General features: G+C 50.9%; 1 protein-coding gene across 1 annotated transcript in view; it reads left to right on the top strand.

The window, feature by feature from the left end:
- The window catches only part of PANK4 (pantothenate kinase 4 (inactive)), an 89,357-nt gene that overhangs the window by 66,511 nt on the left and 10,346 nt on the right, over nucleotides 1–12,500 (top strand). The window contains 1 exon segment of the mRNA XM_075327676.1: nucleotides 11,544–11,695. Coding sequence (XP_075183791.1) covers nucleotides 11,544–11,695 — 152 coding nt within the window.

Here is a 12,500-nt window from a genome sequence, read left to right as displayed (position 1 = left end):
CATTTCTCGCACGGCGCCCCTGCGCCGGTCTGATGCGCTCTTGTCCTTATCGCGGACCAGAGTAAGGGATTTCAGGTTTTCAAGTCAACCTTGGCTCGGTGAATCAAGGAACCGATTCTTGAAGCATACCGTTCTTTTGGGCTTCCGATTCCTGCAGAGCTGAAGGCCCATTCTACCAGAGCCGTCGGTGTCCTGAGCATTGCGACACCAGACTACGGCTCGGCAGGTGTGTCAGGCGGCTACCTGGTCGAGTCTGCACACTTTCACGAAACACTATCAGGTGCATGCCGATGATTCGGCAGATGCCAGCCTAGGTAGGCGAGTCCTTCAGGCGGCAGTTGCCCACCTGTAAGAGGGGGCCGTTTTTCGGCTCTTTTTTATCGAGGTATTCTTTTACCCACCCAGGGATTGCTTTTGGACATCCCAATTGTCTGGGTCTCCCAATGGAGCGACACAGAAGAAGGGAATTTTGTTTACTTACCGTAAATTCCTTTTCTTCTAGCTCCTATTGGGAGACCCAGCACCCGCCCCTGTTCCCTTCGGGCTGTTGTTCTTTTGGTCCATGGTTTCAGTTCTCCGAACATCCTTCGGATTGAATTTACCTTAGGCCAATTTATAAGTTTCCTCCTTCCTGCTTTTGCACCAAAACTGAGGAGCCCGTGATGCACGGGAGGGTGTATAGCAGAGGGGAGGGGTTACACTTTTTAAAGTGTAATACTTTGTGTGGCCTCCGGAGGCAGAAGCTATACACCCAATTGTCTGGGTCTCCCAATAGGAGCTAGAAGAAAAGGAATTTACGGTAAGTAAACAAAATTCCCTTCTTTCCTTCTGGAAAAGATTTGGAAGAAAAGCGGGTCCAGTCTGGACTCCCGGCATGTCCCTTCTCACCCCACTGTGTGCGGTGCTGTTAAGGTTGATTTCCAAGGCTGGAGCCTTCACATGCCGCGCTCCTTCACATCCTCTGAGAGGCTCTGGGTTGAAGTAGGAGCCAACACGGTTCTCACTGGTTTGCAGGAGACCGGTCTCCATCCACAGCCCTGTTCAGGATCCTGTCGGACGGAGCTATCACCCCCCAGGGACCTGGCACCTGCGTCTCACAAGCTAAGTATATGAGACGTTATTACCACAGAAAGTGGTATTTCCAGGGGTCCTTTATATTTATTTATTGGGGGAGTGTGTTTTATGTTTTGTGTTAACGTTTCCGGCCGGTTCTCCAGTTTTCACTGGAGAACCGCGCCGATGGTGCCTGCACGCCGGCCGCATGTTTTACTCTAGGCCCCGGCTTTGCCTGAGGCCTAGTTTCGGTTTCCACTGCCTCTGCATGTCAGTCATGCAGAGGGACAGTGTGGCTCCGCCCAGCGGCTGTGCAGCACAGGGAGCGGACACTCCTCACTGAGGAAGGATCCCCTCCCCTGGCTACCTCATTTGCCGCTCTCAGAGTAGGCCCCGCCCCCTCTCCTCGCTCCGGTCGCCATTTTCTCAGCGTTCTCTGTGCCTGCATAGGCACAGAGATTCCACATTGTGACAAGTGGGGGCCTGGGCTGAGGGCTAGAGGGCACAGACATGCTGTTTAAACGATCTGGCAGCCACAACCTCCGGTTTGTGCAGCTGCTTATTTTATCTGTTTATATATGCTGGGGGCCATTCTAGAAAGAGCCCCCACCTCTGCAGCATGTCTCACAGAGCGAGGCTGCAGGCTGTTTTTATTAGGTAGTCTCGTACGGCACCGAGCTCATAACCACTGTGGCCCCTCAGCTTGGAGGCTCATTAGTGGTCCCTCCAGCTGCTCCGGCTTCGGTGGCTGACCCCTGGTTTGGCTGGAATCCTATTTCCAGGGGTCGGCTGTCCCGGCATCTGCTGAGCATGCAGCCCCCTTCTCAGGGTGTTTCTGCTGCTACTCGCTCAGCAAAGCTCACAGAGGTCTCTCCTTCTGGTCTCAGACCCCGTCCTCCTGACAGGGAGACGCAGGGTCCCCTGTCCTCCCCGTCCCGCAGCTCTGATTACGAGCTGACTCACTGGACGAGGAGGATGTCTCTACCAGGGGCTCGGACGCTACTTTATGTACCATTGATCCGTCCGTAGGCGACGCAGATGCTAATGATTGGATTGCGTCCATTATACTTGTACTGGACCTCCATCCGCCTGTATCAGGGGAGTATTCCCCGCTGGCAGAAAGGCATCAGTATACCTTTAACAGGACAAGGAGTGTGTTCCTTAACCACTCCAGTTTTCAGCCCACGATGTCCAAGCCCACAGCCTGTCCTGTCAGACCCCAAAGCGGGGTTCTGCTGCCTGTTTCCCCCTCCCATCAGAGGTGGTCAAGGAGTGAGCTCATTCGCCAAGGGTGGTCCCTCCGGTGTCTAGACTTTCAGCCCGGATAGTTGTATCAGTGGCTGACGGCACCTCTATAAGGATCCCACGGTACATTAATTTTGTACTGGACCTCAGCAGCCATCGGCATCAGAGATGCCTATCTGCAGGTGTCAATCGCAGTTTCACACCAGCATTGGCTACGTTTTGCAATCTGAGTGGTCCAATTCGTGGCTCTTCCCTTGGGGTTAGCCACGGCCCCTCGACTATTCTCATTGGGGCAACTGTGATTAGGGTCCTGCACCTCTAGGGATTGGCAGTGATCTTTTGCCCTGGACGGTCTTCTTGTCGGGGCTTCATCCAGTGCAGACTCTTAGCAGAGTGCTTCGCTCACTCTCGCCACTCTAACCAATTCGGGTGGCTTGTCATTCTGTCCAAGTCCACTCTGGCTTCGAACCAGAGGTTCCCAGGGACGCAATTCGAGACTCTGTCGGCACTTGTGAAGCTGCTCTTAGTCGAACAGTAGTCCCTCCGCTGGCGGTCGACGTCGTTCTATCAGACACCGAATACAGGTGCTGGTCAGATGGTGGCGTCAATGGAAGCGATTCCTTGCCCAGTTTCTCCTGCGTCCTCTGAGACTGGATGTTTTCCGCTGTACAAGCGAACTTCCTCCTTCCACTGGGTGGGGGCTTCGCCACTGACCTGGTGCTCGTTTCAGTGGTGGCTTCGGCCACTCTGTCTCAGGGACGCTCCTTCCTGGCCCCGTCCCGGGTGATCCTCACCAGGATGCTAGTCTATCCGCCTTGGGAGCAGTATATCTCCACCGTAGAGCGCAGAGCGCTTGGACTCTGTCCGAATCAGCCCTCTGGATCAATGTTCTGGAAATCAGAGCTGTATTTCTAGCTCTCTAAGCCTTTCACCATCTGTTGGCGGCTAGGCACATTCGAGTCCAGTCAGACAACGTGACAGCGTTTTCCTACATCAACTTCCAGGGCGGGACACTCAGCCGCCTGGCAATGTTGGCGGCTCAACGCATTCTTCAGTGGACGAGGGACTCCTAGTCCACCGTATCCGCAGCCCATATCCTAGATGTGAAAACTGCGAGGCAGACTATTTCAGCTGTCCAACCGTGGTCCACGATCCTCAGGTTTTGCGGCAGACGCACTGGTTCATGTTTGGTCCCAGTTTCGTCTCTTTTACGTATTTCACCCTCTAGCTCTTGTCCAGAGTCCTGCGCAAGATCAGTAAAGAGGGCCATCGGGTCATTCTCTTACTCCAGACTGACCCAGGCAGGCTTGGTACCCTGACCTGCTCCTTCTGTCCGTTGGGTTGCCATGGCATCTTCCGGACCGTCCAGACCTTTTCTCAAAAGGTCCGTTTTTTCCGCCAGAATTCTGGACTCTCAGATTGACGGCGTAGCTCTTGAGTCCTGGATCTTGACGACTTCTGGTATCCTTCCTGAAGTCATCTCCACTATGACTCGAGCTCCAAAGTGTCTTTTGACCTTTTTGGCCTTGCCGACCCTCCTGTCCCTTCCACAGTCCGGTCTACAGCTAGGACTATCCCTCATTAAGGGACAGGTTTCGGCTCTGTCAGTGTGTGCCAGCGGCGTATCGTCCGGCCGGCTCCGGTGCGCTCCTTCAAGGGCGCATCTCACATCATTCCGCCTTTCCGGCGGCCTATGGAGCCCTGGGACCTTAATCCGGTCCTCACGGTTCCCGGAAACCCCCCTTTTGCGCCTCTTAGGGAGTTTTTCTTTGTTTCATCTTTCACAGAAAGTAGTCTTTCTAGTGGCCATAATTTTCCGCCAGAGAGTTTTGGCTGCACTCTCTTCGGAGTCACCCCCTTTTTTGGTCTTTTGCATCAAGACAAGGTGGTCTCCGTCCGACTCCGGACTTTTTTCCCTAGGGTGGTTACTGCTTCCACCTTATCCGGGGCAATTTTCCTGCCTTCCCTTTGTCCGGCTCCTGTTCATCGCTTTGAGGAAGCGTTGCATATCCTGGATCTGGTGCGGGCGCTCCGGATCTATGTGTCTCGCACCGCCGTTATTAGGCGGTGCACCTCTCTCTGGTGCTGACCGCTAGTCAGCGTAGCTGTAATACTATTGTATGGTTTGAGGATTTCGATAGCGTTAGGGCAATGACAGCCAGAGACGAGTTTGTGGTACAAGATGTTTATGATATGTAACCACGGTAGATACACAACAGAAATACACAGTATAACAAACACAAAAATACCTTTCTGAAACGGAGCGAAGGGGATTCCCGGGGCCACGCACCGGACTCCCCCAGGGAGACCACCAGAGCGAACCCCTATACAGGGACTGTCCGGCAATCAACCCCGGAAGGCCTAAATGCGCCGCAGCCGGGACACAAGGGGCAAGCGGTAAAGTCCAGAAGTGTCCGTACGGAATGAAAGTCCAGAATGGTTATGAACCGGAAGAAACCGGGCAGACGTGCTGACAAAAGACGTCAGACGGAGTCCGGGCACAGTTTGAAGAAACCGGGTATGGTCCAGAGTCGGTCGGTAGATCTTCAGGAGGATCCAAAGGTAATCCAGTAGCAGCAGCAGCAAAGCAGGAGCACACAGCAAGCAGTATACTCAGGCACTGGACTAAGCTTAGAGGCGGCCTTTTAAGCAGCTGGACAGGAAGTAGGGCAACAGAACACAAAACTCCATGTTAACCGAGGGCAAGCTTTTTCAAAAGAGGACTGGAAAACCCGGAAACCTGACATTACTCCCCCCCCCCCAGAAACGGCCTCAGGACGGGTCAGGGCCCGGCTTGTCCGGGTACCGTCGATGAAACTGAGCGATCTTCCGTGGTGCTCGAATGTTACCCACCGGTTCCCAGGAATCGTCCTCGGGGGCGTACCCCTGCCAACGTACCAGATACTGAAGCCGACGACGATGAAGCCGGGAGTCAATAATGTCCTCAACCACGAACTGCTCCTCGCCGTCGACCATCACAGGCGGAGGAGGAGGCACGACACGACCATGAAACGTATTGGGAGAGACGGATTTGAGGAGAGAAACATGAAAGACCGGGTGTACCTTTAGATGGTGCGGTAACCGCAGCCGACAGGCCACAGGGCTCACGATCCCGGTGATCTTGAACGGACCGATGAATTTTTGTCCCAGTTTCTGCGAAGGAACACCCAATCTCAGGTTCTTGGTGGACAACCATACAGAGTCCCCTACCTTATACATGGGTGCCGGTCTCCGGTGAGCGTCTGCCGACCTCTTGTAACGCTCCTGAGCTGTAGCCACAGTGTCCTTCAGAACCTCCTGATTTTGTCGTAGCTCTGTTAATCTGTCCTCCACCGCAGGCACTGAGACCGCAACCGGTGACCTAGGCAAAATAGTCGGATGGTAACCCAAGTTAGCAAAGAAGGGCGTTACCTTAGTGGAGCTGCTCTGAGTGTTGTTATATGAGAACTCCGCCAACGGAAGCATCTTCAACCAATCGTCCTGCAGATGGCTGACATAACAGCGAAGGTATTGTTCCAGTGTTTGATTGGTCCGTTCGGTTTGCCCATTTGTCTGAGGATGGTATGCAGAAGACAAACAGACATCAATCTGGAGTGCCGTACAAAACCCCTTCCAGAACCTAGACGTGAACTGCACGCCCCGGTCAGAGATGATCTCGTCTGGTACCCCATGCAATCGGAATACGTTCTGGATAACCAGATCCACTGTCTCTGCGGCTGAGGGAAGACCGGCACACGGAATAAAGTGAGCAGCTTTAGTCAACCGATCCACCACCACTAAAATGGTATTGTGACCGTCTGAGATGGGCAACTCCACAATAAAATCCATTGAGATAGACCCCCAAGGGCGAGATGGCACGGGTAACGGTTGGAGGAGTCCTGTAGGAGCCACACGAGGGACCTTGCACCGGGCACAAACCACACATGAGTGGACATAGTCCTTTACGTCCTTTAAACAGGTAGGCCACCAGAAAAAACGGTTCAGAAATTCCTGCGTCTTCTGTACCCCCCTATGACCAGCCAACACGGAGTCATGGACCAACTTGAGAACCCGAAGTCTTACGGCCTCCGGGACATAAATGCGTCGCTCTCTCAACCACACACCATTCCGAAGAACAAGAGTTACATCATTCGGGGGGGCAGCAAGAAATACGTCACCATCATAGGCCAGCTTGATGTCCTTCCACAAGTCCTGGTCCTGGATTACTCCAACGAAATTGGCATCCGATAACACGGTCTGAGACGGGGTTCCAGGCACGGAGTCCACGGCGTGGATTCGGGACAAGGCATCGGCTTTCCCATTACGTGAACCTGGACGGTATGTAACGACAAAATTGAACTGGTTAAGGTATAGGCTCCAACGGGCTTGCCGTGGAGACAGGCACCTGGCAGACTTAAGAAATTCCAGATTACGATGATCTGTGAGTACTATCACTTGCTGCGCGGCTCCCTGTAAGTGGTGTCTCCATTCCTTGAAAGCGGAAATAATCGCTAACAATTCCTTGTCCGCAATGTCATAGTTCCTTTCTGCAGGGGACAACCGGCGGAAAAGAAAGCACACGGATGTAAGAGACTCTTGTCCCCAGTCCTTTGTGAAAGGATGGCCCCTAATGCGTAGTCGGAAGCATCGACTTCCACGATAAAGGGAAGTGCGGGATTCGGATGTACCAATATAGGCGCTGAGGTAAAACAAACCTTGAGACGATGGAAAGCTTCCTGGGCCTGGGCGGACCACACAAACTTCTGTCCTTTCTTGGTTAACAGAGTGATGGGACGAACGATCTCTGAAAAATTACGGATAAAACGTCGGTAAAAGTTGGCAAAACCGACAAAGCGTTGTACCTCCTTGATGTTCCCCGGTTCCGGCCAGTCTAGAATTGCTTGTATCTTGCCAGACTCCATGTTCAGTCCCTGAGGAGAGATGACATAACCTAAGAATTGTATTTGTGAGCAGTGGAACTCGCATTTCTCCAGTTTGATGTACAGGTGGTTATCCCTCAGCCGGGTAAGTACGGTCTTGACGTGTTCCTGGTGTTCCTGTAGGGAATCAGAAAAGATTAGGATATCGTCCAGATAAATCACCATGAATTGGTCCATGATATCCCTAAAAATATCGTTAACTAGATGTTGGAAAGTCGCGGGAGCGTTACAAAGTCCAAAAGGCATCACTAGGTACTCAAAATGTCCATACCGACATCGGAACGCGGTCTTCCACTCGTCTCCGGGACGTATACGGAGTAGATTGTATGCCCCACGGAGATCCAATTTGGTGAATATTTTTGCCTGTTGGACCCTCTCCAATAGCTCAGGAATCAACGGTAACGGATACCGGTTCCGGATAGTTATTTTATTCAGTTCCCGGTAGTCAATACAGGGTCTCAGAGTCCCCTCTTTCTTTTTCACGAAAAAGATGGGTGCCCCTGCTGGTGAGGTAGACGGACGAATGAATCCCTTAGCTAGACTTTCATCAATGTATTCTTTTAGTGCTTCTAGCTCAGGTGCCGCCAACGGGTAGACATGACCAAACGGGATCTCCGCCCCTGGGAGTAAGTCTATGGGGCAATCATACGGTCTATGCGGGGGAAGCCGATCGGCTTTTCTTTTGTCGCATATATCCGCAAAGTCATTATACACCGGGGGTAGAACAGGTACCTGTACAGTGCCCTCCGCATTCGGTGTTACTGGAACCGGAACAGTTGGACTAATGGTCGGAATACTCTGCGGGGGGAAGGATATTTCCTTAGTTTCCCAATCGATGACCGGATTTGTAGACCGTAGCCACGGAATACCTAGAATAATCGGAAAATGAGGAGAAGAAATTAACATGAAAACAAGGGTCTCCTGCTGACCTGGCTTCATGACGCATTCTAGCGGTACGGTTTCCCGATCAACTGGTCCAGAGATTAACGGAGATCCGTCAACCGTCTCCATGGTAACCGGTGAGGATCTTTGCTGAGTCCGGATACCGTGTTTCCTGGCAAAAGAGGAGTCCATGAAATTTCCCCCTGCCCCAGAATCTATCATTGCAGAGGTAGGTATTAGCTGTCCCTCCCACCGGATCTGAATGGGGAGCGAGCAATGGGTATATTTCCCTTCCGAGTCCTTCGGTGAGGTTGACATTACAGTCAAGGGAAATACCGCATCCAGGTGTCCACTTGCCTCAGAGATATCGGACTCTGCGTCCGTGTTGTCACACTCTGCCATGGCTGCCAATACCTTATTTGGGCGATTCGGACGTTTCGGGCAGTCGATCAAGAAATGGTCCGATTGACCGCAATAGAAACACAAACGCTCACGGAGCCGGTGTTCGCGACGTTCATTGGTCTCTCGCTTTTGTAGAGAGTCCACTTGCATAGGAACGTCCTCGGCCTCCCGTGGCGTCCTGAGAGCGGGTTCTCTGGAAGGAAAGGCAAAGTTGTTTACACGGTTTACAGCTGCCCATTTTTCCTGCCTACGTTCCGTCAAGCGGGTATCAATACGCACACAGTGCTGGAGAAACAGTTCAAACTCCCCTGGAGATTCGGAACGAGCTAACTCGTCTTTGATGGTACCGGACAAACCCTTTCTGAAAACAGACAATAATGCATTGTTTCCCCAGTCGGTGTCTACCACTAACCTCTTAAATTCAGTGGCGTATTCAACGACAGAACGCTTTCCCTGACGTAAGGAAAGGAGAGCCGATTCAGCGGTAGCACGGCGATTTGGATCATCAAACATCTGCGCCATTTCGGTCAGAAAGTCCTCTAGGTGATTTAAACGGATGTCCCGGTTCTCTATCATAGGATTAGCCCAAGCCAGTGCTCGTGAGGTTAATAACATAATTATACATAACACTTTGGACCGGTCAGAACGGTAATAATCAGCATGTACATCAAAAAACAGTATACATTGGTTCACAAATCCACGAAACTGACTACGGTCACCATTGAAACGGAATGGGGGTAACCTAGGCATACCGGCAGCTGATACGGACGTAGTGGGGCCGGCTTCCTGAGCCTCCACTCTGACTTGCAAATCCTGTATAGCCGGACCCAGTACCTGGTGATCATGGCCCAGCTGTGTCTCCACATCTCTAAGTTTAGTCTGCACCACCTCCATCTCCTGCTGCAAGGAGTTAATCATGGAAAAGAGCTGATCTACTCGTGTCTCAGTCATTGCCCCAGCGAAATCCTCTTATGGCCTGAGTATAATGTAATACTATTGTATGGTTTGAGGATTTCGATAGCGTTAGGGCAATGACAGCCAGAGACGAGTTTGTGGTACAAGATGTTTATGATATGTAACCACGGTAGATACACAACAGAAATACACAGTATAACAAACACAAAAATACCTTTCTGAAACGGAGCGAAGGGGATTCCCGGGGCCACGCACCGGACTCCCCCAGGGAGACCACCAGAGCGAACCCCTATACAGGGACTGTCCGGCAATCAACCCCGGAAGGCCTAAATGCGCCGCAGCCGGGACACAAGGGGCAAGCGGTAAAGTCCAGAAGTGTCCGTACGGAATGAAAGTCCAGAATGGTTATGAACCGGAAGAAACCGGGCAGACGTGCTGACAAAAGACGGCAGACGGAGTCCGGGCACAGTTTGAAGAAACCGGGTATGGTCCAGAGTCGGTCGGTAGATCTTCAGGAGGATCCAAAGGTAATCCAGTAGCAGCAGCAGCAAAGCAGGAGCACACAGCAAGCAGTATACTCAGGCACTGGACTAAGCTTAGAGGCGGCCTTTTAAGCAGCTGGACAGGAAGTAGGGCAACAGAACACAAAACTCCATGTTAACCGAGGGCAAGCTTTTTCAAAAGAGGACTGGAAAACCCGGAAACCTGACAGTAGCGGTCTCTCGGCATCTAAGCCGACCCTGGTTCGTTGGCTTAGGTCGGCCATTTCCGATGCCTATAAGTATACTCTAGTGCCTTCCCCGCCGGGGATCAGGGCACACTTGATCAGACCTGTCGGTGCCTTTTGGGCTTTCAGGCACCAGGCTACGGCTCACTAGGTCTGTCAAACTGCAGCTCGGATTAGTCTGCATACTTTTTCGAAGCACTACCCAAGGCATGCTCATGCTTTGGCAGACGCGGGCTTGGGCAGACGCATCTTTCAGGCGTCTGTCGCCCATCTGTGAAGTTAGGTTTCGCCTGCTTCTCAGTTGTCTGTTTATTCCCACCCATGGACTGCTTTAGAACGTCCCATGGTCTGGGTCTCCCATAGGAACGTAAAAGAAAAAGAGAATTTTGTTACTTACCGTAAATTCTTTTTCTTGTAGTTCCGTCATGGGAGACCCAGCACCCTCCCTATTGCCTGTTGGCAGGTTTCTTGTTCCGTGTGTTTTCACCGGCTGTTGTTGTTGTAGACAGAGGTTCCGGTTCTTCCGGGTTTTACTCTGTCTCTTCTTGTGGGTGGATGTCCTCCTTCAGCTTTTGCACTAAACTGGCTAGGACTGGCTAGCAGGGGGTGTATATGCTAGGAGGGAGGAGCTACACGTTTGAGTGTAGTACTTTGTGTGTCCTCCGGAGGCAGTAGCTATACACCCATGGTCTGGGTCTCCCATGACGGAACTACAAGAAAAAGAATTTACGGTAAGTAACAAAATTCTCTTTTTTCACTAGGTGATGTCACAGCTCACCTCCTCCTCTTCCTGTACAATGACTGATAACACCGCTATATACAGTAGAAATTGGTCATACAGGAGGAGGTGAGCTGTGACATCACCTATTGTGAATGGTGGATCCTGTTATCTGCTGTATATAGAGGTGTTATCAGTCATTGTACAGTAGGAGGTGAATTACATGTGCGTTTTATATACTGTGCTCAGCACTTGCTGTAACAGAGGTATGTGCCACATCTACACCTTTCCCATGTAGTAGCTGCAGAGCTCTCTCTGGTGGAAATACAGGTCGGTCACACTCTGAGATGCTTCCTTCCTTTTGGTAGCGGGTTTATTATCTTTTGGTTAAAATTTCCTGTAAAAGGTAATCCTAGATGTGGTGCCCACGTGCTCGCCCCTCCGCAGTGCCCACTGCCGTCCGGTTACATGGTCTCCACCACATATAATGACTGTCCTTGTGCCGTCTTGTTGTTGCTCATGTTGGCATGCTGGTAATGGTGGCTTGTCGGTCCAATAGAGGCCACCAACATAAGAGGAAAATGAGCGGACGGGTCTAGGAGCGAACGATCCAAGCCGGGGTAAGACTTCACCCTTCTTTCCTTCCTTCTGTAAAATCCAGTCTCTGATGTTTTTCTTACAGGTAAAACAGAAGGAAAATGACTTGGCGTTAAAATATTATCAGAAAGTGATCCGATCTCTGGATACTTTGAGCTGGGAGGAGAAACAGTTTGCACTGGTGAAAGGACTGTTAGCAGGCAATGTCTTTGACTGGGGAGCAAAAGCAGTCTCCGAGTAGGTGATCAATGTTTTACCACCGCGATGCCGTCTGTAGGTAACCTGTAACAATGTAAAAAATTCCCAGGTTTTTTGTTTTTTTTTTAATTCTTCCTGCTTCCCTAAGTATTTGTTTTCTATATTTTAATCTCCCATACGGTTCTAGAGATATGAGCACTTTATGTAGCATTCATTTGAGATTTTCCAAGAGTAAGAGTAACAATTCAGTGCAGCCGAAGACCCTCCCCCGAGGATCCTGCTGGCCATGCCCCCAAGGATTAATGCCGGTCACGCCCCCGAATATCCTGCCAGCCACACCCTCTCAAATATTAACATTAAGAGTTGTATGGCAGATTTAAAGAAAAAATACTGTAATACCCGGGGGAGCATTGGGAATAAAAGGAGAAATTTAAATAGACACTAACAGGTCCCTTTTTAAACAGGCGACATACTATGGAAGAAATCGTCAAAACTCATCAAATAAATTAGATTTAATCGATCGTACTAATATATATATAATATATAATATTATTACACATTATTTTAATTTTATTTATTTGTATTATTTAAAGGGGTTGTCCACTACTCGGATAATCTCTTCTGATTTCCCAGGTATCAAAATAAAGCCTATACTCTCCTCCTGTACCGGCGGCGCCCTTCCAGCAGTGTCTGGTATCGCGGTGCCAATGCTCACGTGATGTTACGCGAGCCTCACATCCAATCAGTGCCAGATTTTTGTCTTCTCCGCCTTTTGGACCAAACGAGTTACTCAACAGGAAGTGGGCACTGCGGCAGCTGCTCACTTCCTGTTGATTCCTCCTGT

Source organism: Anomaloglossus baeobatrachus, chromosome 11 (genome assembly GCF_048569485.1).
Source record: "Anomaloglossus baeobatrachus isolate aAnoBae1 chromosome 11, aAnoBae1.hap1, whole genome shotgun sequence".
NCBI lineage: Eukaryota > Metazoa > Chordata > Amphibia > Anura > Aromobatidae > Anomaloglossus > Anomaloglossus baeobatrachus.
This window is presented reverse-complemented; position numbering and strand designations above follow the sequence as displayed.